Source organism: Neltuma alba, unplaced genomic scaffold (assembly GCF_004799145.2).
Source record: "Neltuma alba isolate B1F8T4 unplaced genomic scaffold, ASM479914v2 tig00011610_pilon, whole genome shotgun sequence".
NCBI lineage: Eukaryota > Viridiplantae > Streptophyta > Magnoliopsida > Fabales > Fabaceae > Neltuma > Neltuma alba.
The window spans coordinates 17,871-40,948 of record NW_021636261.1 but is presented as its reverse complement, the minus strand read 5'-3'; the positions used below and the strand labels follow the sequence as shown (position 1 = coordinate 40,948).

Genomic DNA, 23,078 nt, shown 5'->3' with positions numbered 1-23,078 from the left:
TTTATAAATAAGAGCGGAGACGGTATTAAATAAAGGATGCTTCAAGAAAAAAAAAAAAAAAAGGGATACAATGGTCATATGGCTATTTGATTTCCCGCAGTGTTTATTGTGGACCCGCAACAATTTCAAATTCACGGATTCTGCCGGGAGTCGGGGCGTTACGCTACATATAAAACCCGCTCAGGCGCTTACACATGCTGAGTTTTCATTGATTTCTCTGTCTGCGTTCCCTCGTCTCCAACGAAATCTTCGCCGTGCTCTCCGACACTGTTTTCTCTCTCCGATTTGCAGAAGAGAAATACTATAACAGAACCAAATATTTTCTTTTTTCTATGCAAAAATGGTATTAAATTAATATTTCGAACTTTCTCTCTCTCTTTTTCCGGGAAATAAATAACGACGAATTTCCTAGGAACGAGTGGGAGGACGAGATCCGAGGTTGTTTTTGGAGTTTTGCAACGAATGACCGGGATTTTCTCCCTCATCTCATTCTCTACGGAGGATAGAGAAAGGGAGGGAAGATAATCGGAAAGAACCGTCTCCTCGCGTGGTGGTTTTGCTTATCTCTGAGGCAGCGAACTTTTATAGCTTTCTTTCTCTTATATGAGAAAGTAAATCAGCATTTGAGGACCCGAGGTGGAAAATGCTTTCGACCCTGACTAATCATTTTGAGCCTAATAAATTGATTTCGATGGTAGCTGATAGTTTCATTGCTTGAGCATTGCTTCATGTGACAGGCTATGAGAAGAGAAGGAAGGTTATGGAAGAAGAATTCGAAGAGTTTGTGGTAGAACCCTTGTCCGATGGGGAAGACATTGACCCTGATTATGAGTTCGACGCTCCTCGCTTCCATGATTTCTCTCAGCAGGAGAATTTTTTGGATGCCGTGGAAGCTGAACAGTGGTTTGAATCCGCAGGAAGCTACCCGCCTTCACGTAAGGATTCTATGAACACCGAGTTTTCTATATCTGATCACAGTAATGATGCTGTTCAATTGTCTTTGATTGGGGAATAGTTATTTTGGTGTAAATCCTGGAACAAAGTCACGAACTCATTGAGAAGCTGCATTATAAATTTCTAATTGACTCTGCAGGAATTTTTGGGTCTGAATTTTATTTTATTTTTGGTTCATTGTGCTGTGATAGCATATGTCTTGAAGTTGAGATTGGGAAAAGGCACTTCATCGAAAATCATGTGCATCCCAGCTGACTGTGGATATGGCAAAAGGTCGAATACCATTGGCGACAATTCTGGTCACCGCATGGAGCTTGGTGTTTCAGCAGTTGGGGGCGATAACGAAGGTACAGTTTCCGGTCCGTTCGTCCTCAATATTTTTAAAAGATGCTGCGAAATCAGAACGAACGTGTGAATATATGTACTAATGTAAGAAAATACTTGCTGACTGCGGCCTCCCACTGATACATGTCACCAAGCTACAAGGCTATCGGCACCATATGTCTAAATATTATAAATTTGGAGATTAATTTTTCTGCGGAATGGAATTTTTTAACTTTTCAGTAGAGCTTCGTGTGGACCAAACATCTTTCACTTTGAATGATTTATATTTGTGTTATTACTAAGTAGAGATTTACTTTCAGGACCTAAATGTCATAATCAGGCATTAAAAGGCAAAACAAAGTCTCTCTTCAAGTCAGCTCGTTCAAAAATGTCCACTTTAATGAAGCCCACGGCAAGTCATTTAGCCAAGCAAAGGAATCCCTCCGACCTCCTCAATACCCCTCGAATTTTAAGGTGTAAATCATATCTCACCTCCTAATAACATTCGGCCAGGTTTTTGCCTCAGTATGTGATTTTTTTCTTTTTTAAATCCAAGATTCGTTTATTACTTTGTAAATGAATATAACTAATCTCGAAGCACTCACTACTGTGGTACCCTTTTTTATGAAAAGTTGTAAAATATATGGATATGAAACTTTCTCAAATTTAGATGTCTTTTCTTATATTTTTTTAATGAACTCTTTGGTCAGTTTCCCTCTTTCACTCTTCGGTTACTACCTGTCTCTTTCCCCCGCTTTTTGGCCTTATAACTAATTTTTTCCCCTTACGCTTAAATTGGCAGGTCTCCAAGTCAGAGTTCTACAGATAGCAAAGAAACCAAAAGACAGAAGCTAGAAGCTGGTTACTTGCGCAAGGTATGCAATGGTTTATCTCTTGATGCTCTGGCTCCCATTCATTTTGTATATTCTTCCTTGTACAGATATCCTATGCTCGCAAATTCATAGCTATCTTATCTCATGACATTTTTGAAAACGTTTCCTTGCTCTGGCTGAATCTAATATTGCAGCTATCGCTGCTCATTTCTTTGCTCTTTCCCCCTTATGTTATTGCCTCTTAATATATTTTCATTTTATCACTATTAATGAAATGCTGCTGTATTTATTTTTGTATTGAAATAGATCTTCTTTTATTTATGAGAAAACTGAATGTTTGGCTTCTTTTATTGTTTGTACTTTATGTGGTCGTTGAGGTTAAAAATTTATATGGTGCTCTGTTTCAATTTGTTAGATTTCTTCTTTCAGTTCATTTGTATATTCAGCTGAACTTCTAAATTCCAGAAATTATGCTATTAGTTAACATCGAACGCACTTGGCATTGCTTCTTTTTTTTTTTTTTTAATTTGTTTGATAGGTTGCACATCTTAAGCATCAACCTCCTTTTACTCATAAGCAGCCGAAGGTATGTAGTCCAAAAAAGAATTATTTATTTTATGTTATCTTATATGTTGCTTTGTTTTTATACATGAAATAATTTAGCATCAAAGTTGAGGCAATGTATTCTAGCACTTTTGAATTGTTTCCGCAGGTTGATGCTGCTGACATCAATTCAAGCTCTAAACCGAAAGTTACTATTCCTAAACAATTCAACCTGGAAACAGCTCATAGAGCACGAAGACATAAGTATATCTTCTTTTTCAATCATTTTGTTGGAATACCACACATTTCTCCCAGAAAAATTGCTTAGTAAAATTGTGTCGTTTTAATTTCAGGTCTAGAACCAACAACGAATCAGATGAACGTAGAAAATCAAGTTCTCACATGTTTAAAGCACTGCCATTAAATAAAAAGGTGGATACTTTCAATTTGTACCTCTGAAAGAAAAAGATGCAAATTTCATAGGAATGTAAATGTAGTCTTCTAATAAGCAATCTTTGGACTTTGGCAGATCCTAGAGGGTCCTTCATTATCCTTTAAGAAGAGGACACTGCAACTGACAGAGTTTAATGTAATTAGCTTTTGTTCATTGTATTCTCTGTTTTTTTTTCAATCCACTTTTTTATATGCAATCCATCAACAATTTGGTGCGAGTAAGCACACTCTGAGTTACTGATTGCTTTTGCTTTATTACTTATTTATTTTTTCAGGTGTTCCACTTGAAGACATCCAAGAGAGCTATGCAACACACATCTAATAATGTTAGTAATATCACAGAATTTGCTTTAACCGTCTCATCTCTGCAATTATTCTCTTTCATTGCTGTTTCATGTCAATAAGATGATTTAGTTTTATGTTAAGTATCCCCTCCGCTTATTCCAGTACTGACTTTTAGAAGGCCTTTCTGGTTGGTCTTTCCTTTTGTAGGTTTTTCATAATTCTAACTGCAGTTCGAGCTCAAATAGAGAAACAACGGATTTCAGAAGGTATGAGCATCTAAATTTTGAGTAGAGGTGGACGTGTTGTAATGTATTAGCGATCTACCTGAAGAGAAGACTTGCAAGTTATTCATACTTGTATATCTTGAATTTGCATTATTGGTCAATTATGAATTTTCTGTTCTATATGGTTTTTTTCGAGCACAGACAAAACTCTACTGATGAATCGAGGCAGGACAAATGTAAACTTGCTAGCAAGCTCAGGGGCAGCCCCCCAAAACTGGTAATTTATTGTCAATGATGTTGCTGTGTGGGTGCATTTCATTCTTTCTTTTCAAAGCCTAACTTATTTCAATTTGTATTGTGCTGGTATCAGAGACTCTCGATTAAAGGTGAAAGAGGCGTCTTCCGAAATATCAAACAGGAAAACGTATGGGTAATACATTCTATTTTATGTTCTTTCTAATTCTTCGTTTGTTCTAAATTTGTTATTTTGGTAAATGTGCTTAATTTTGTAATTTTTAAGAAATCGCTTCTAATTTTGTTTTTTCCGCTCTCAAAAGGGGATAAATGACAAGAGGTTGTCGAATGAACCTCCTTCAGAATTACTTAGCAAGGTATTAACTTTAGGGGTTTTAATTTTGATCTTCTTCGCGATTTGCCATGTATATACCACTGGAAGCCAATATAACAATGCATACTTAAAAGCAAAGAGGATGCCTTTTGTTCACTTTTTAAAAATATTGTTGTGGCTGGATTTTTTAGCTCTCTCTGGGTTCTGAAGCCAAGCAGACTACTACAAAAAAGCAGCCAACATCCAAGGTTCTTTCTCAGCATGCTTCATGAAAAACCTATTAGAATATTTAAAGTGAACATTTTATCTAAAATGATACATGTGTACCTTCTTACTTATTCAAAATTCCAGGGCTTAAAGGAGAACAGGCCCAGCTACTTTCATCTTCAGAACCAGGTATGTGATTAGCTGTGAATATATCCCTCTTTCAAATTGTAACATAGTGGTTATTGGCAGATATAGTATATTATGAGAATATCTATCACTTAGATCTTCCATTTTTCTCTCTGAACTCAACTTCTAGAAGATGAACTCTATCAAAGAAGAAGAGCATAGGCCCTGTGTGAAGCAATACCTACAGTGTATGAATGAGAGACCAGATGTTAATCAAGCGCGTATGTTGGCAGGTAGAATCAGATCCAAGTATAATTTCATAATTAAATCATTATAATTGTCATTAATCCGTTGGTTTGTTTTACAACTCATACAACGAAGTTTTTTTTTGACATAGGAGGTTGTACATACTGTTAAAACTCCAAAAAATGTCGCTGCTTTAATAATGGGATAATATATCCTGAGCTTTTATTTTATATGGAAGCTGTCTCAAAGGAAGAAGCTGATTCTGGCGAAGGTAACATCTAGGAAGTGGTAAAATGGGGATCCAAGACTTGAATTGTACAAGAAAGCCCTAGCAGTTTTGGGAACTCTTTTTTGAATTGTCCAAACATGTTTTTAGAATTTTCTCATGTATCCAGAAATGTACGTTCAATTGAGGCTCGATCTCACCTATTTTATTTTGACCCCCCAAAAAAAGAACAATGAATTCTTTTTTAAAAAAAATTACAATCTTGGAGGATTTTTACTTGCGAGATCACCATGCTAAATTACTAATCCATTTTTTGGTTTCCATTCTCATTATATATATATATATATATATATATATATTCTCTTTATATTACTGATTTGTGAATATTAAAGAAATTAGTTAAATTAGTTGTTTATAACAAATATAAGTCAATTTTATTATAATATCATCTCTCAACATGTGCATTATATGAAAACCCTTTTATTATATGCAATTATTAAGGATACATTCACAGAAAAAAATAGATTAATATTTTATATTTAGAGTCAAGGTAAACTTTAGCACTTATATTTAGCACCAAAGTAGCATAATTTATCAATTATCAATCAACATTAATATTGTCTTTTTTATCTAAAAATTAAATATCAATCAAGTATACATCGGAAAAGAAGATGAAGGGCCCAGTGTAGTCGACAACAATCAAACTATAAGTATAATTAATACCTCTCGTGAGAAGCACAAATGTCCGGGTACACCTTGCCGCCTCTGAATTAATTAATTGATCAAAAGGCTGATCCTTATGGTTGCTCTATCCCGTGAAGACACGTAAATTACTCCATACGTTAATTGATTAACAGAAGACAGTAGACAGTAGACAGTAGGCACACGCCAGTCGATAATAAATGCCTCACCCGAGAGATACATCTTAGTCTATAGAAGGGTTTTATGGCCATGGAAAAACACAAGTTCCCCCGCCAAAATTACTTCTCAGGAAATCATAGCATCATGAAAAATCAAAATTTCATTTTCTGAAGCCATCAGGTCAGATTCTCAATTAAGGTAGATATCTCAGGATGGAAAAGCCGGACCTAGAGAGGCTGAATCAACAATCTCAACTACTACTCGCAAATGAAGAAACTAATAACTTGTAACAGGCTACTCCTTAAACTATAGCCCGAAGAAGCCTTATCTCCTAGAGTCCGAACTACTCCTGGTTATCCCTCAAGTTCTTGGGGTTGCCAGGTTAATAAAGAAATAAACTCGACACCGACCTAGAATTTGATAATGAAGGGCAAAATACTAGAAATATACTTCAGATTATACTGTATGATTGAAATTGTCGTACTAACTGAAATACATAATTTCCTATGAGTTCTATTCTCTTGATGGTCTATCTATTTGTCAACTGCCTGAAGAGAATACAAAACGTGTACTCCAAAAAAGGCTTCTTTCCTTTCTATCCGGAATGGATCATGGATACAGATAAACTGTGAAAGAGTTAGAGGGTGTTCTTGGATATAGCATCACCAAAGCGAATGAACCATTGAGCATCACAAGAATTGTTCTGTTGTTGAGGTTGTATCAGCTCCCTCTTGGGGCCTTGTTGCCCCTTTTCGATCACAAATCGTGCGTAGTCAATAGTCTTTGCAGCTGAGGCAAATGTCTTATTGGGAGGTGCAGGAAGGAGCGAGACTAAAACCTTGGCAACCTCATGCATGGTAGGCCTCTCAGATGGATTTCTTTTTGTGCAAAGCAGTGCAAGCTGAAAGGTTTTCTTCACATGGGCTTGATTTATGCAGGTAACAGAAACTTCAGGATCCACAGCCTCCATTACAGTGTCGTTATCTGTCTTGGACAGTATCTGCAAAGTCATTTTCACACACAACATAAGACGACTCAGGGTTAACCCCTCAGAAAATGATTTTTCACTCGGCAACAGGCAAGTTCAGAGCTTGATTAGGTTATTATATAAAGAGCTTTACTTCTCAAGAAGTTGAGCCTTTTTCAACCATTAATTCGCTCTGAGATTCCCTTCTTACTATCCACAGCGAGAAAGAAAATCCCAATATTTTGAAAGTTAAGGGTTTTACAGAATTATCTGCCCGAAAACCAGAAATGAATTCATTCGAGAAAGACATACCAAATGATGCAGGTTAGACTCATTGTGCACTGCTTTCTTCCCGGTAAGCAGCTCAAGTAGAACTATGCCGAAGCTGTATACATCAGATTTTTCATTCAGGCGAGATGTCTGGGCATACTCAGGATCAATATAGCCTATTGTTCCAAGAACATGTGTTGATGCATGAGTTATTGTGGTTGAGATACATTTGGCAATACCAAAATCAGAGAGATGAGCCTCAAAGTTCTCATCCAGTAGAATATTTGAAGACTTGATATCCCTATGAATAACTCGAGGATTGCAGCCATAGTGGAGATAAGCAAGTCCCTCAGCAGCTCCCACAGCAATCCTTAAGCGCGTTTCCCAGTCAAGTTTTACCTTCTTCTTGGAGGGACCTGCATGACAAGACAGTTTAAGGAAGAGATCTCAAAAAAGATCAAAACTTTGGTTCAGTTTCTTGCAAGTTTGCAATCAAGTTCTCCAACAACAAAAAAAAAAACAAAATGCAGTGCGTGAAGCTTCAGATTCTTCTTGCACCATATCCAAGCAAAAGAAAAATCCTTTTACCAAACTTACCATGAAGAAGATCCCACAGAGAGCCATTCTCCATATAGTCATAGAAAAGGAGGTTTCCATTTGGAGTTAGTGCATAACCATGCAAGGTGACAAGGTTTCTATGTCTGATGCTGCCAATGGTTTCAAGTTCTGTTTCAAACTCTCTTTTGTTGTTTGGATGCTGGTTGTATAGTCGCTTGATCGCAATCGGTCGAGAATTCTTCAAAACACACTTGTACACAGTACTAGAAGCGCCATATCCTATGATATACTTCTCACTTAGATTCTCTGTACTTCTCATTATATCATCATAGGTATGCATGGCCATGTCCATATGAAGAACAACAAGTTTAGGGGAGCCTGAAATGAGAGGGGGGGGGGGGCAATGAAAGTCAGATTTTTGGAATGTGAAAATTTTCCCAAGTTCTATGTTCAAACATTTACACATGCCTTGCCCAGTTCCTCTGGATCTCTTCATCAATTGCATTGATTGGCTCAATCTATACATTGCAACTATTACCATGGCCAACAATGTGAGGATCCCAAGAGTGAGGCACACAATCGCAGCCCTGGAAAAAGTTACTGAACAGGAAAAAAAAAGAAAAGAAAAAAAGAAGTATAAGATATTGCCCATCACGCTCAAATATTTCTTTAACCCACAAAACTAGAATGAAAACACGAGACACATACCACTGGATTTTGGCATGTAAGGATCGCATATTGATCCCAACCAATTTCCGCATAGAAAGGGATTTCCAATGAAGCTGCAACATGTCACACATCATAAGTGATTTATCATTAGAAGATGAAATGAAATTCCCACTTTTCACATCAATACCTGTCAGAAGAAAATCGTGAGAAGTTCTTCATAGGAGGAATTGTCCCAGATAAGTTATTGAAAGAGACATTCCTAGAAGGTCAATAAACAAAGCAACAAGCTTCAGAAACAACAAAGAGGAAATGTTAACACTGGGGAAACTATAGGATGGGCATACTCACAAAGAGGAGAGACTGAAGCAGTTAGTTAACTGGTCAGGAATCTTCCCATGCAAGTCATTGTTGTTTACAATCCTATTATAAATTCCAGCAAAGCAAAAAAAATAAAAAAAAACAAAAATGAACATCCCACCCAGAATATGCTCGCTGTAGAAAGTTGGGAAGAAACTGCTTTTATTAACTTACAGAGAAACAAGGTTCTGCAGCAGCCCAATTTCAGGAGGGATGCTTCCAGAGAGATTGTTGAAAGACATATCACTGGAAGAAGAAACAAAACATCAAACTTTCATAATAGAACACAACTCCATGAATGTTAATACCAGAAAGGTAACAGATCATACATAATCTGGATGCTTTTCAGATTCCCGAACTCAGCAGGCAAGGGACCAGTAAAATGGTTATGGCTCAAGTTACTGCATAAACAATGCACATATATGTATTAGCCAAAACAATATATCAAACTTGCGAAAGTAGATTTAATTGCAACTTCTTTCTTACAGTGTCAGAAGATGTTCCAGAAAACCAACAGACGCTGGAACCTCCCCAAAAAAATTATTGCAAGATAGATCCCTGAAGCAAAAAAGGCAAAAAAAACCACTTAGCAGACATTATAACTCGTGATGTTAGAAATATAACACCGTGAGACTTACAGCACATCAAGATTTATGATGTGACCCAACTCGATAGGTATATTCCCTTTGAAGTTGTTGTCTGAGAGATTTCTGCAGATTAAAGGAAAATCTTATATCACGGATCAGTATGATCCCTTCAACGGATAAGATAAAACCAGCTCAAATTCGATTTGCCCCTACTTACAAGTAAGTCAGACTCCCAAGGCCACGGAAGCTCAAAGGAATAGAACCACTTAAGCGATTACCATGCACATTACTGCAGGAAATTTAACAAAACATTAGTACGGAGACAAGAAGACATAGAACAGTACAGGAATATTAAGACTTCATGACAAAGCATGAATCTTACAACTTATTCAAGGCAGTACAGGAGCTTATGTTATGTGGAATGGTTCCTTCAAGATAATTGTTTGCAAGATTCCTGAACCACAAGAAGAACCATTTTAATAGCGTTGATATGAGAGATGTAAAAACCATAAGATAAAACAACATAACCTTACAGTTCAAACAAATGCTCAAGCTTTCCAAGTTCCTCAGGAATTCTGCCAACTAGTTTATTGCCATTCAATTGCCTTAAAAGACAAAGTATTATCAATAACAATCCCGTGAGAGAACAAAGACAAAGGTAATTGAAAAGTTGGAGATAAACTCACAGGTAGCTCAGCTTAGACATATTGCCAAGTTCTGGAGGTATTGGACCAGTGAGCTTGTTTCCATGGAGATACCTACGGGAAGTCGAGTCTTAAACACAGCAATCACCAACAGGAGGTTTCATTATGGTGGGGAATCATACTTACAGCTTGCCTGTGAAAGATAAATTGCCAAGTACAGGAGGGATGGGCCCCACCAGTTCATTCTCACTCAAGTCCCTGAAAAGTTTCCAGTAAAGTCATACATGTTCCTATAGTCAAACTATATGCATTTTACGGAAATGCACTATCACCCATAAAAAATGTATATATTCTCTACATAATGATCCGTACACTTACAAAATAGCAAGGGCTTGCATCAAACCGATCACTTCTGGAATCCTTCCAGTTAGTCTATTCCCTTGAAGTGACCTGTAAAGCACGAAAAATTATTACCGAACTGCAATCAAGATAACAATATCGTTCCCAAATAACCAACTCTTTTCAGGAAGAGAAAGAAATATGACGCAACCAATTCACTCTTACATCAAGACAACATTGAGCAACAGATTTATAACAGAAAAGATACTCACAAAGTAGCCACTTGCAGAAATCCAATATTATATGGGATCTCCCCAGTAATCTGGTTATAAGATATATCCCTGCATATCAACCAAAGACTAGTGTAAAAAAAAAAAAATTTGGGGGGGGGTCATACTAATAAAAGCCATCATTGAATTCACTGTAGAAATAACATACAGAATTTGAAAACTTGTACAGTTCCCAATGGTATCAGGTATTGTGCCCGTCAAGTTGTTGCCTCTCACATCACTGAGAATTTATGTAAAACAAAGCAATACAGCAAAGGTCAGACAAAAAAGGAAAACAGAAGGAAAGAGAAACCTTAAACGCTGATATTGTCAGAATACTTACAAATACCACAGTCCGGTCAACTGACATATATCTGGGGATAGAGTTCCGCTCAACATGTTTCCTCTCAACCCTCTGTTTCATAAACAAGTGCAATTTGAGATCAGATTTTGACACGATAAGGAGAGTACGAAACAAGAATAGTTTTTCTTGACTATATTAAGAAAAATCAAACAACAAATATTGCAAGAATGTTGCCTCACGATTAATCACAGCAGGCTTGAATACAAATGATACAAACAAAAAGGAAAAGAGACTCACAGGTATTGCAAGACTTCATTCCAATACAGGAGTCTTGGTATCTCACCAGTGAGCTTATTGCGAGCAAGATCACTGACACACGAAATGAAATACAATGAGTAAAACTTATTTCCTAAGCGGTCCAAGCAAACAAGATACTTAATAATGCAAAGTCAAAAGTTGAAGTAACAAGCAAATACTAAAAAGAGGAGTTTCAAAACAGCATCACGCAAGACCACATCCCTTCACATGCAATCCTTCTACAAGCAGATAGTGGAGGAACTTACAGAGTCTTCAGGTTTGGAATTTGGGTTAAGGTTGAAGGAATAGGACCGCTCAACTGATTATTCTTCAAATTCCTGCATTCGCCAGCTCAGCTTAGGACCCATAATCGCATAAAAGCAGAGCACCACAGTGAGTATCATTCTGGTTTCAAACTTACAAAAACTCAAGCTGCTTTAGCTTTGATATTGAGAAGGGTATATCACCATATAGCTGATTATCAGACAAATCCCTGAATTTTCATTAAAAAAAAAAAAAGGGTTATTTGACCATTCTTTGAACGACATGGATATTTTGAAAATGACCATTGACGAAAGAAAAGAATAGCACAAAGGTTCATACAGATAAATAAGTGCAGCGCAGTTCCCAATTTCATCTGGAATCTGACCAGTCAGCTTATTTCCCTGCAAATCACTGTCATTTCCAAAAAATACATTCAGATTCAGATTCTATGTATAAATGGAAGCATTTGATGAGGAAGTAAAAGGTCTTAGAGAAAGTAAGTTAGAGGAGTAAGAGTGAACCAAACAAACTCAATCATGCATACATGGATTGCAAGTTTCTCAAATCGCCAATGGCAGGTGATATCTCGCCACCCAGATTCAAACTTGACAGATTCCTTCAGAAGCAAAACAAAGCACTAAAAGTTAATTCAACATAACAAGACTAAGCACTCACATCAAAATACATTCCCCCTAAGCTAAAGCCTATTAACAAAATTGATACATCAACCTAAGATATAAGAAAAAGGCTCTTTATACAAATATATAAACAATAAATTTCAGGGATTAATGATTACTGGAGCATGAAACAATCTAGTGCAATCAATCTGACGTTTATCATTTTCAATGCAGTCCAAAGCTTAAGAAAGTGTTTTGTCATTGTGGATTGTGCATGCAACATTATTGTAATCAAGTCTTAGTCAAGACGTTCAAAGCATAAGGCAAGAGAGATAGAATCATACAGAGTAAGCACAGTAAGAGTTAAATTATCACAATAAACTCCACGCCATGAACAGAAATCATCATTGTGCAAGTCATCCCAGTCAAGCAAAACATCTGCTATGCTGCTGAAGGAGGCTTTAATCTCCATTAATGCTTGTCCTAGGCATGTGATTAGCATAAAATAAGTCACCACCTCAAAAACAAAAGTACTTCAGTAAAATATGAATGTCTATATATGCTGCTCATTCGTTTAAACAAAAACAGAAAGGGAACTTCAATTTTATTTTTCCTACCAAGAGCTTTAAACTAGTGACTTTCATCTTAAAGCAAATGAGAGACAATCAATCCGATCATACAAGGGTATTGTAAACTCAAAGTAATATTTACCACAATGTTATACATTGTGAAATTCATTTGATTATCTTATTATTTTCCATTGATACGGTATTCAAGGTGATATCTCACATATACGTCTGCCAGTCAATAAGAATATTATAAATCAGCAGTTCTTAAGTCTAGAACTTCAAACACAATATAAGGGGAAGTGCTACCTCGCATCAGCATCAAAGGTTTCAAAGAATGATGAGATTAAAATAAAAAAATAAAAGAGAGAGAGAGAGAGAGAGAGATGAAAACTGCAAACGCAGAAACGAAAAGGCATCACCCAGCACTATCTTATTAACTGCTTATTGAAAATGAAAATACAAACACAAAAATTCAATTTATTGCAAGACTTTATTAAATTTTCAGCAAGGATTGGTTAATATCCATTCAATAAAAGCTTTATTCTTCAAAAGTTAAATTATTTTGTATCAGTTAAAATTATCTATTAGTTACATCTAAATTCACAAAAGTATATATTCTGTGATATGCTTGGAGGTGTTTGGGTGACATCAAAACCATGATTTCAGAAGTAAATACATGAAAGACTTCGTCTCGATTTGTAAAAAATACTTCTGAAAAGTGATTATTGGAATAGACAACCACCCCTTTATTCTGATGATATTATTGATCAGATTCGCGCGCACGCGCGCGCACAGATATTTACATCCGTATTTAAATGTATGTATCATGGATTTATCATACAATACAAGCAATAAACACAAAACACTTTGATTAAAAAAATATAATTATAACTCATAGTATATCACTTTTCTTTTTTGCTATTTGATTGTAGCAGTTTAGAGTGTGTATTTGAAAGAGTCACATCAGTCGGAGAGAAAAGAATTTAACAAAAACGAAGCGTTTTATACCAGTGGAAAAAGCTTCTCACATAAAACAGGAGCCAGATGTAGCCAAAGAGAAGAAAAAGGAAAAAGAAGCCATATGAGTTTCACTAACTTAACGCAGCAGATTCTATGTTTTGCAGCCAAAAAATGGAAAAATAACATCAATAGGGGAAAAAAAACAATTTCCTTCTGTATTGGTTGAATAGTTAACGTTTGGTGAAAAAGTTTCCATTATGCCTAGTGGGTTGAAACTCCACTGCATAAACAGTAAAAACTGTCAAAAAAAAGTCACTTCTTTGTCAACCATCTGCGAAATGCTACTTCATTTTCATTTTATTGCTGACTAGGCAGAAAATAAAAGGAAGAACGGGGGAAAAACAAGTACATCTTCGTCTCTTGCACACTCTCATTTTCCCTTGCACTTTCAGAAATGGAGGGAGTCATAAAGATGACAGAAAACAAAGATCACAAAACATTTAGGTTCAGTGAGGAGAAGTAAGAACAATGGAATGGAAGGTAATGATTACACAGTAATAAGTCGACATATAAATACACACACATCTATATACCTTCTTGGCTAATGGAGGAGGCAAATGGAGAGAGGAGAAAGAAAAACGCCATTGCTACGACAAGATGCTTCCTTTTCTGCTTCTGCAAACAGAACAGCACAAGCCCATCTTCCATTGCGAACAATCACGAGCAGAAGTAGAGAAGACAGTGATGGTTAATGAAATAACAAGGGAGAATAGATAAATATCAGAGCTTGAGTTTTGACCCTTCTTTGCTTGTTTTTTCAGTGCATGAGAGAGAGGGAGAGAGACAGAGAACCAGAGAGAGCAAGCAGGCGTTTGGCGTGAACTAGGAGGAAAAAGAGTGGAGGGGGTGTAATGAAGAGAGAGAGAGTGGGAAGGACAGAATCATAAAGCCATAATGCAGCAGAAAGCAAATTTGGCTCACTCTACCCTGCTACTTATGGCAACGTTTCAGCCTTTAAGCACAAATCTCTGTGAACCTGTTTGCACTGCTTTTTCGTATAATACTGCATAATTAAAAGAAGCATTTAACACGCATCTGTGATGTTGTCGTTCCTATTAATAACTCATGAGCTATAACCAATGGATAATGCTATAACACATAATGTTATAACCCAACGTCTGCGTTTTAAATTCTTGCTCTCAACTAGTAACTGTTGAGAGAGAAATTATTTAACTTTTTATACAAGCAAACACTATTACGTCGAGAATAAAGTTAAACTGTATGGTATGCCTAGTGCAGTAGTGTGCAAGTGTATTTAAATCTTATCAATTATTAAGAGCTTCCCCGATCATGTCAGAGTTTATTGGCCAAACAGATATCTCAAAATTCAAGATTTTATAATTTAAATAATTTTTAGTCTGTATTTTTACATATAATATAAAAGCTTCAGCAAAAAGCCTGTTCTTTATAGGTCATGGATGTTCTTTATAGGTCATGAATGGTGTTGCCAATTTTTAAAATTTATAATTATAATTATAATAGTTAGTCATTGATAATTTTTCCGGCCAAAAAATTAATAATTTTTTTAAGAAAATAAAACTTGGGGTATTTCCTTGAACAGAAGTAAAGGATTCGGCGTGGCTTAAGGCTAGGGTAGAGGGGGTCAGTACAGTGTTTCAAAATAAGAAACAGGGTTGCCTCAGCCTCATTGGTTAGTTGGAGAAGGGGGTTAGTTAAAAAGATGTGACAATTACAGTTAAGGCCCAAAACTCGGTTTTTTCTGTTTTTTGCCTGCCAGGGTTTTGAATTTAAAATCCCTCATGACACGTAAAGTTGAATTATTGAGGTTCTAATATTTGTAATTGAATATTTATTCGTGGTAATTAAGCTCCCCAGCTATTATTTCTACCTAAACAGATGTCCAGAAGTTCAGAAAGTCAATTTAATTAGTTATTTCTAAAACAATGTATATTGATTTTTTAAAATACTCTTTCAATCATTTACATTGGAATTTATTTTTATTAATGAAAATCTTACTTTAAAATATATAACAATAAGTATAGCTTAAAAATTATAAACCTAAAAATAAAAAAAATTAAATAAAATATTATAATTAGAACCGGAAGTAATTTTTTGTTGTTAGGAGAAAAAGCAAAAAACAAAAAAGTGACAGAAGTGTAACTTCAATCTAATTCTATAAAATATTTTCTATTTAGAGGAAGACTTTGAGATGAAAGATTTTCACTTGAGTAGAAGCAAAATAAAATATATGCGTTGTAATTCTATGAAAAGATAAGTTAATGATAATTTGGAGGTAAAGACGGGAAATTAAATCATTTCTCAAGTGTTGAGATTCAAATATCTAGTATCTATCATATATAAGGGTAGTGAAATTAATTGATACGTTTCTCATAAAAGTTGGGTGGTTAAAGTGAAAGAAGGCTACCTAAATTATTTGAGTTAAGAAAGTATATGAGAAGCTTAAGAAAAATTCTACCAAAATGCTATAAAACCAACCGTATTATATGATAGTAAATGTTAGGTGACAAAAAAAAACAGGAGTATAAAAGTTAGTAAAAAAAAAAGTTGAGACAAATGTGTGGTCATAAAAAAAATATATGATTCGAAATAAGTAGGTGTGATGCTTATCAAAAAGAAAATGGTTGACTATTGTTTGAAGTGGTCCCGGGCCGGGCATGAAAAAAAGGATCAATTGGAGGTGCTAGTAAAAAAGATAATCAACAATCTAGAGTCATATAAACAAGGGTAGAGAGAAAGATCAAGAAGAATATTTAATAGATCATTGAATGAGACATTCCTATAAATAACTAATCTAAAAACTTGCTTGTTGATGGAACATAATAGAGTCATACAATCAATATAACTGGCCCTCCCTGGTAAGAGAAGGTTTGTTGTTGTTATTGTTGTTGTCTTTGATTTTTCATATAATAATAACTTTTTTTAACAATTAAATTTAATATATTAACATTACTCATATTTAAAATTTTAAAAAACACTTACGAAATAAAAAAAACAACGATAAAACTATATAAAAGTTAAAAAAATTAAAAATATATTTTTGTGATTGAAATATGAGGCTGAATGAAATTTATAAGTAATTATTGAAATAATAAAAATAAGATTAAAATTTATTTACCATTCTAAAATATTTTGTGTTTCATCCTGTATTTTAAAATATTTTTTAAGTATATCTAATACCCTAAAACAGTTCATAATACAATTTTTCTTAAAATATTAAAATATTGGATGCACTTAAAAAAAAAAGCATTTAACAGCGTCAGGTGAATCAGTAAATTTATTAAAATTTTAAAAACATCTAAAAAAATATTTTAGGTTGGAGAGATATTTTTAAAAAATTTTTAAGATGTGAAATCGACGGGAACAACATGGTTAAACGTTAATTTATTTTGTAATGGGTATAAAGTTTACTGTTTATTTAGAATGGCTCAGTTTACGGAAAGGTGATAAATGATTTAAATGATTTCAAATGGCAGCTCCTCCTCCAGTGAAGTGACCCCCGAAAAAAAAAAGAAGGGACAATTATGAAATATTTAGTGATAATGGTGAGTAATGATGATGATTTCTGGACTAATAAAATGAATACTGTTTAAAAAGTGAAATATTATGATATGAGTAAAGATATCGTTGGTTACAACGTACAAGAATCAGAGATAGGATCAAAATGAGGGCAGGAGGCTGCCATAAAGTAAAGTAATGGCATTGCTGCAGCCTGCAACTTGCAGACAGACAGTGACAGACAGACTGACTCTGAAGCCAATTCCGCCGTAGCCGCCGTCACTTGCTTGTCCTCCGTCGGCGATTCTTTGTCCTCATTAATGCCCCTATCCCCTCCCGTCTATTTACATTCTTTTACCCCCCCCCCCACTTTTTAACCATTCAATCGCGGCCAGCAAGCTAGCGGTTTTTAATCTTTAACATATATAATTATTATAAAAACTATTTAAAAAAATAAAAATATAAAAAAAATAAATTAAAATTTTATATTAATCAAATTAAATATCAAATTAACTCTTATTTAAAAAAGACTGGAAATAGTATTATAAGTAATTTAATATTATTGAGTCTAGATATTTTTAAATTCAGTTCAAGGCGGCCTAACTGAGATATTTACTACTGGTTTTTAACCACTGTTAAATCCATATTTTATATATGATATATGTATAATCTATCCTTTTGAGTATTTACTACTGGTTTTTAACCGCTGTTAAATCTATATTTTATATATAATATATATATATAACCTAAATCTAAAATCCTCTTTTTTCTTGGGCAATTTATACGAGGTTAAGTGATACTTTTCCTAACTTGAAAGCAAGTTTCTATAAAGTTTTTTAAATATTTTAAATTTGATGAATATGATGATGAACATTAACTAGAATTAAAATCACCTCTACTCATAACTCAATGCAAAGAAAATTTACAACGCCACCGTTACACAAGACTACGAATCAGAAAAACGATATCTCAGAGAAAAACAGAGAGATTATATCAATTGTAAAATAATTGCTCTGGCGATTGAAGTCTATGTTACAGCGATTGGATTTATCTACAACTGTAACCACCTGACCAATGATACCAGAGAACCAGAAATACAGAAAAGTTAAGATTTACTTTCCAACAGACACATGGTTTTTTTCTGTGTACATATAAACACATATAATATAGCTTATTAAAGATTTTATCATACATTTTATCATATGTTATATACATGTTGACATGTTGATATATTAACCTCCACGGAGACTTCGTTTCAACAATTCAGACAAGTTAGACTCAAATGGCAATGCAAAAGCAGATGGTGACGGCCTAATAATCAAGCAACAAGAGAGTTCAATTATGAATCCTCACCTCATCAAATTGTTTCTTACGACCTTCTCAGCAAATTCACTACAGTAGTTGACTCGTAACAAAGCGATAATATAAATACAATTCTTTCAGTATATAGTGTCAGTATTGAGTCAATTCACATAACCTTTTTCCCCCTTTCATTTGAGTTGCAACAGCCACAACCAGAAACAACAAAAGAAAATAAATAAAACAAGAAACCATTTGGTTTCTTCATGAATCAGGACTCCGGATTAGCATTGTGCCATCCCTTTGTGCATGGAGGAATACTCATGAATTCATCAAATTCTTTCACGTGAATGTCACAGCACTTCCACTGCAAAATCACATGAAAAAAAGGATGTGGCTTTAGCTCTGAAGATCCAGAAACACAACTTAAACACTAATTATAAACAAACTGGAATACGCAGGAAATTATTCAATGCCCACCCCTCTCAAGCGGTCATGAAAAACAGCAGGACCAGGATGGTAATTGCATGCAGTATCATGGTTATCCTTTTCCTTGAATTCTTTACCGCAGCCTTTATTTTTGCATATCTGGGTTTCGTTTATATCAACTATCTTCTTAGGTTGTTTTGGAACAGCACTTGCTTTGCTTTCAGAAGAGTCATTTACAGCAGGATTCAAAGGTTTGCTTTGAGGACCTAAAAAACAGAGCACAGGAAATTTAACTCAGGAAGCTTGACAAGGAATTACATTAAAAAAAAAATCTAAATAAAAATGACGTGTGAGTGTGGTTCAAGATGCAAACTGAAATAATAAGAGTGGTAAGAAGGTTCATCCTCCATATCCAAGCTATTTCACTGCATTTAGCTAATAACAGATAAAAATGTATACCATGATCTGAACAAAAGAAGCCCTGTCGACACCTGGAACAGGAATCCCTCGAAGATGCATTGGTAGTTGAAGCTGGCGCAGGAGCTGGGGCAGATACAGTATTCTTTTTAGGCTGTGCAAATACTTGCTTCTCCGTTGTGTGTTTTCCAGTCTTGCACCTTAATAAAGAAAACTTTGGTCAACAGATGCTAAAAGCATCAAGCATAGAGAACTTACAAAAGCTGTTCAAAATGTGCTAAGTGGAAATATTTTGATTCCAGGTATGCAGATGTCAGCATAATAAGCTGTTGCATCACTGGTACAATGAAATTATATTTACAAAAACCCTGTCTTCTGCCTCTGCTCTGTGCAGAATATAAGATATATTGCCGTTCTGGTTTGGTGGAGATAAATTTGAAAACAAATGTGAAATCAGCCTCAGAGATCAGAACGTGCCAAAGAGCACTTAGTTTCACATTCAAATGTAATAACTTGAGATAAATTTTCCGTGGAATTATAGCTTGGCAGACTCCCCTTTCTAGTTCCTCTCCATTAATTTTGGAGTCAGAGACTTGTATCAATATTTTCCCCAGCAAGCAATAATTGCGGGTAAAAGCATCCTTGATGTATCAATAAGCATTTAAGAAATTATTTTAATCAGCAACGGAAGCACCTGTCAAGGGGTCACTGACATGAAAGAAAAGATGTAAAACAGCAAAACCAATCAAGCCAGGCAATTGCTTTATATGAGATCTGACATTCGTAACTAGCAATCTCCCCAATCCAAGTGCTTGATTTCATGATTTTGATTTCTGGATGTTAAAGACTCAACCATGATCCTCATGTAGCCATTACTCTAAATAGGGTCCATTCTTTTAAAATGACCAGTTGACGGCAAATAAAACTTTGCTATTCACAAAAAGAGAAGGGAGGAAATGGGAGAAAAAGATGTCTCACCCTGGAATCTCTAAAAACAAGCTAAAATCATGGCTTCGTTTCTTGCAGCAGCTCCATTCTTTCATACCATCATGAAATATGGGCTATAAAGTAAATTTAAAGTTTAATGAATCGCAAATTTAAACAAAGGACAAAAAAATAAAGAAGCAGTGGTGAGGAAATAGATGAAAATGCATGGACTTACTCCCTGTTGAAGCCAAGATGCCAGGTGTCAAATGCAAATCCCAAAAATGCCAGATGAAGAATGATCAGTAAATTCAATGAGGATGTCATGGTATAAATAAACAAAAGGAATAAAAAAATGGATGCCCTTAACTTCATTCAGTTCATAAGGAATAAATTAGTAATGATATTGACACATCACACATATGATGTTATCAGAGCTCAGAAAACGAACATGTATAAAAACAAGCGTGAACACATGTGCAGTCCCCTAAAAAGGCAATCAACAAATAAATTCATGAAACTTCACCTGGTGAGATAAGCCCACAGACCTAAATCGAATATTAATTTTTGCAGAACCAAAAGAAAATTAAAATTTCAAAGACAAGACAAATATTTTGCAGAACAAGAAGTTAAATAAAAAGTAACATTGCACGGTCAGTTTCAGAATATTGTAGATAACAGCATTTTAGTGAATGAGAATTACCACTGAGTCAAACAAAATTCACATGAAGCAGATAATTCATCATAGATCCAGCAATAAAATGGATGTGATATAGACTAAGGCTGCCAGAGAGAATCTTCAATGTTAACCTTGAGACCCTCAAGTCTACATGAGGGCAACATCATGGTTCAGTTTGAGAACTATTCTAAAGGGTTAAGAAAGTTCTACAAATGAAAATGAACCCCGCATTATAGAAATCAAACGGATCAATTTTATCAAGAGGTGAATGATTAGCTAATGATTGGAATTAGCAAGAAGACATGATGCTCTAAGATCTATCCCCCACATTCATAGAATCATCCACCAGAGAACAGTAATACCGGATCACCAATTAAAAAATACTAAATTCGGGTTGCGTGAAAATATGAAGCACCAGAAAATCAGATCATCATTGTAGCTCCAAGCGTTCTTACTCAATATTTCCTGTTAGAATTTTCTTTCTGAATTCCTGGACATATAATATATACTCAAGCGCTTCCCATTACCCTTGTCATTAGGATATGGGTGGTACATTTTTAAGCTTTAAAATAGTCTTAAACCCTAAATCATCAACTGCTAGGACTTTCAACACACAAGTCACTCTTTTTAAGGCACAAAGACAACATAATCCAATCAATATTCCTAGAATCACCAACTCATCACTGTCAACTACATTTCCGGGTAAGGGGTAAGAAAAACACGAGAGCTGGTGAAACATAAGAGGTGAGGGAAGGGAGAAGAGAAAGTGTGATATTGCGTACCGATTCATGGTATAGACAGGAACCCTCAGGGTTATCGTCCTCAGTGAACATGGCATCGCAGCCAATCCGTTGGCACTGAAGCTTTACAGGTTGCCGCTCCATTACTTTACTGGACAAGACAATAAGTGCAATCGGCGACGAGTTTCAAGTCGAAAGCACAGATCAGAAAGAAGGGTAATGAGATGCTCTGTTAACGGAACTGATACTGTTCTCTGATTGGGCTTTAAAAGAAAAATCGGGAAGAATCCACCGGTGTTCCCGGCAACTTTCCCTCTAGGGAAAAATTGTTTTAATGTAAAAATCGACGATTAAATCATGACATGAATGGTTTGCGCAAAAAGAAAAAAAAAGAAAAAAAAAAAACTGTCGTTGACCTTGACCATACGTGCATGTGTGTCTCTGTGTGTATCACAGATAATATAATTTGGACCAGAAATCACAGATAATATAATTTGTTTTGTCAGATGGTACATAAAATTATACTAATTCAATTTTCCTACTATACTTCTAGTGACAGTTTTACTTTTAGGGAAAATGACATTGAGGTCCCATGGAGAAAAAAATACATCAAATAGGTCCCCTATAATCTCATAATTTTTCTGAAGTCCCAAAGGGACCTCAGTGCAATTTTCAGAATTCACAAATTACTGTCTTGCCCTGCCCCTACCATCAGAAACAAAACGAGATAAGTTCATTTGAGTGAGGAGTTCCTGCCCAATATGCTTGAGAGAGAAGACACAGGGAAAGAGGGAAGGAGCCATTGATGATGAAATATCTTCTCCATTACCATTAGTGAACTCCAAAGAGCTTCCATGTGAATCTCTACAAATGTTCAGGTGTGGAACTTTCTTTCCTCTCCTCTCCTACCTTTCTTAACAGATTGTGCATTTGTTTGGGAATGGGAAATCAGAAAATTGTTTTTGTCTTTTTGGGTTGCTTGTGGGTGGTTTTGGGAATGGGATTCACAAGTTAATCAATAGAAAAGCTGTGTTTTTGGTTGGTGTGTGTTAGTAATTTAAGTTGGGTGTGTAGGATGATCATGGGTGCTCTGTTTTTGGATTGCTTGTGGGTGGTTTTGCTCTATTTTGATGTTAGTTCAGTGGCAAAGGAAGAAGAAGATGAAGGTTAGTGTGGGTGGAAACCCTTAGTACGAAATGGGATATTGTGTTGTCAATCAGGCCGCGATAGTTGTCAACGGATGCCGCGACAATTGTCAATATAGCTCTTTCACTTGTCAATGACAGTTACGTGATTCTTGATGCAGGTTTAAATTGCTGATAGCGGGTACATCTAGAAAGCATCTATTTTGCTTTGTTCACATAGGGAAAAAGTTTATAAATGATGGAGAAGATGATATGAGATATGTGGGAGGTAGTGTAAGAACAACAAATATAAAGGATGGCACAAGTTATGAAGAATTAAAAAAGATTATATCATCAATTGCTGGAGAAAAAAGTAACTCTTTTTTTTTAAAATTCTCAGTTCTGTAT

At 35.3% G+C, this 23,078-nt stretch overlaps 3 protein-coding genes across 7 annotated transcripts; 1 reads left to right on the top strand and 2 right to left on the bottom strand.

The window, feature by feature from the left end:
- Positions 1 to 373: 373 nt before the first annotated feature.
- LOC114715751 (uncharacterized) lies at positions 374 to 5,267 on the top strand. 4 transcript variants are annotated; one of them, XM_028900633.1, is made up of 18 exons: positions 374 to 636; positions 738 to 935; positions 1,146 to 1,301; positions 1,599 to 1,752; positions 2,081 to 2,153; positions 2,650 to 2,697; positions 2,824 to 2,918; positions 3,008 to 3,086; positions 3,184 to 3,243; positions 3,383 to 3,433; positions 3,600 to 3,658; positions 3,818 to 3,893; positions 3,987 to 4,040; positions 4,174 to 4,227; positions 4,376 to 4,432; positions 4,536 to 4,580; positions 4,708 to 4,810; positions 4,915 to 5,267. In XM_028900633.1, the coding sequence occupies exons 2-18, from the start codon at positions 761 to 763 to the stop codon at positions 4,932 to 4,934; spliced, it is 1,359 nt and encodes a 452-aa protein (XP_028756466.1). In that variant the 5' UTR covers positions 374 to 636; positions 738 to 760; the 3' UTR covers positions 4,935 to 5,267. The 4 variants fall into 4 exon arrangements, with proteins under 4 accessions (XP_028756466.1, XP_028756465.1, XP_028756463.1 ...); XM_028900632.1 differs by having other exon boundaries at positions 3,987 to 4,046; positions 4,711 to 4,810; XM_028900630.1 differs by having other exon boundaries at positions 3,987 to 4,046.
- A 1,083-nt stretch (positions 5,268 to 6,350) lies between these two features.
- On the bottom strand, positions 6,351 to 14,173 carry LOC114715747 (LRR receptor-like serine/threonine-protein kinase ERL1). The gene is made up of 27 exons (XM_028900624.1): positions 14,115 to 14,173; positions 12,337 to 12,475; positions 11,920 to 11,991; positions 11,715 to 11,786; positions 11,533 to 11,604; positions 11,378 to 11,449; positions 11,112 to 11,183; positions 10,854 to 10,925; positions 10,680 to 10,751; positions 10,514 to 10,582; positions 10,281 to 10,352; positions 10,089 to 10,160; positions 9,945 to 10,016; positions 9,792 to 9,863; positions 9,641 to 9,712; positions 9,476 to 9,547; positions 9,310 to 9,381; positions 9,158 to 9,229; positions 9,001 to 9,072; positions 8,846 to 8,917; positions 8,663 to 8,734; positions 8,502 to 8,573; positions 8,354 to 8,427; positions 8,114 to 8,245; positions 7,685 to 8,023; positions 7,130 to 7,503; positions 6,351 to 6,850 (listed from the first exon to the last, which is right to left on the bottom strand). The coding sequence occupies exons 1-27, from the start codon at positions 14,164 to 14,166 to the stop codon at positions 6,488 to 6,490; spliced, it is 2,910 nt and encodes a 969-aa protein (XP_028756457.1). The 5' UTR covers positions 14,167 to 14,173; the 3' UTR covers positions 6,351 to 6,487.
- A 4,134-nt stretch (positions 14,174 to 18,307) lies between these two features.
- LOC114715759 (cysteine and histidine-rich domain-containing protein RAR1) lies at positions 18,308 to 21,853 on the bottom strand. Of its 2 annotated transcripts, XM_028900640.1 has the most exons (6): positions 21,589 to 21,853; positions 20,366 to 20,368; positions 20,182 to 20,264; positions 19,246 to 19,403; positions 18,838 to 19,052; positions 18,308 to 18,724 (listed from the first exon to the last, which is right to left on the bottom strand). In XM_028900640.1, exons 1-6 carry the CDS (start codon positions 21,688 to 21,690, stop codon positions 18,629 to 18,631), a joined length of 657 nt encoding a protein of 218 aa, XP_028756473.1. In that variant the 5' UTR covers positions 21,691 to 21,853; the 3' UTR covers positions 18,308 to 18,628. The 2 variants fall into 2 exon arrangements, with proteins under 2 accessions (XP_028756473.1, XP_028756474.1); XM_028900641.1 differs by lacking the exon at positions 20,366 to 20,368.
- Between the last annotated feature and the right edge of the window lie 1,225 nt (positions 21,854 to 23,078).

Bases quoted from the DNA above. Each gene is read 5' to 3' on its own strand.
- LOC114715751 (XM_028900630.1), top strand. From the start codon at position 761: ATGGAAGAAGAATTCGAAGAGTTTGTGGTAGAACCCTTGTCCGATGGG. The intron at 3,894-3,986 runs GTAATTTATTGT...TGCTGGTATCAG, and splicing joins GGGGCAGCCCCCCAAAACTG to AGACTCTCGATTAAAGGTGA. The intron at 4,811-4,914 runs GTAGAATCAGAT...TTTTTGACATAG, and splicing joins TCAAGCGCGTATGTTGGCAG to GAGGTTGTACATACTGTTAA.
- LOC114715747 (XM_028900624.1), bottom strand. From the start codon at position 14,166: ATGGCGTTTTTCTTTCTCCTCTCTCCATTTGCCTCCTCCATTAGCCAA. The intron at 9,230-9,309 runs GTAAGTCTCACG...TTTTTGCTTCAG, and splicing joins ATCATAAATCTTGATGTGCT to GGATCTATCTTGCAATAATT. The intron at 7,504-7,684 runs GTAAGTTTGGTA...CTTGTCATGCAG, and splicing joins TCTGTGGGATCTTCTTCATG to GTCCCTCCAAGAAGAAGGTA.
- LOC114715759 (XM_028900640.1), bottom strand. From the start codon at position 21,690: ATGGAGCGGCAACCTGTAAAGCTTCAGTGCCAACGGATTGGCTGCGAT. The intron at 19,404-20,181 runs GTGAGACATCTT...TTCTTTATTAAG, and splicing joins TTGTTTTTAGAGATTCCAGG to GTGCAAGACTGGAAAACACA. The intron at 18,725-18,837 runs GTGGGCATTGAA...GTGATTTTGCAG, and splicing joins TTCATGACCGCTTGAGAGGG to TGGAAGTGCTGTGACATTCA.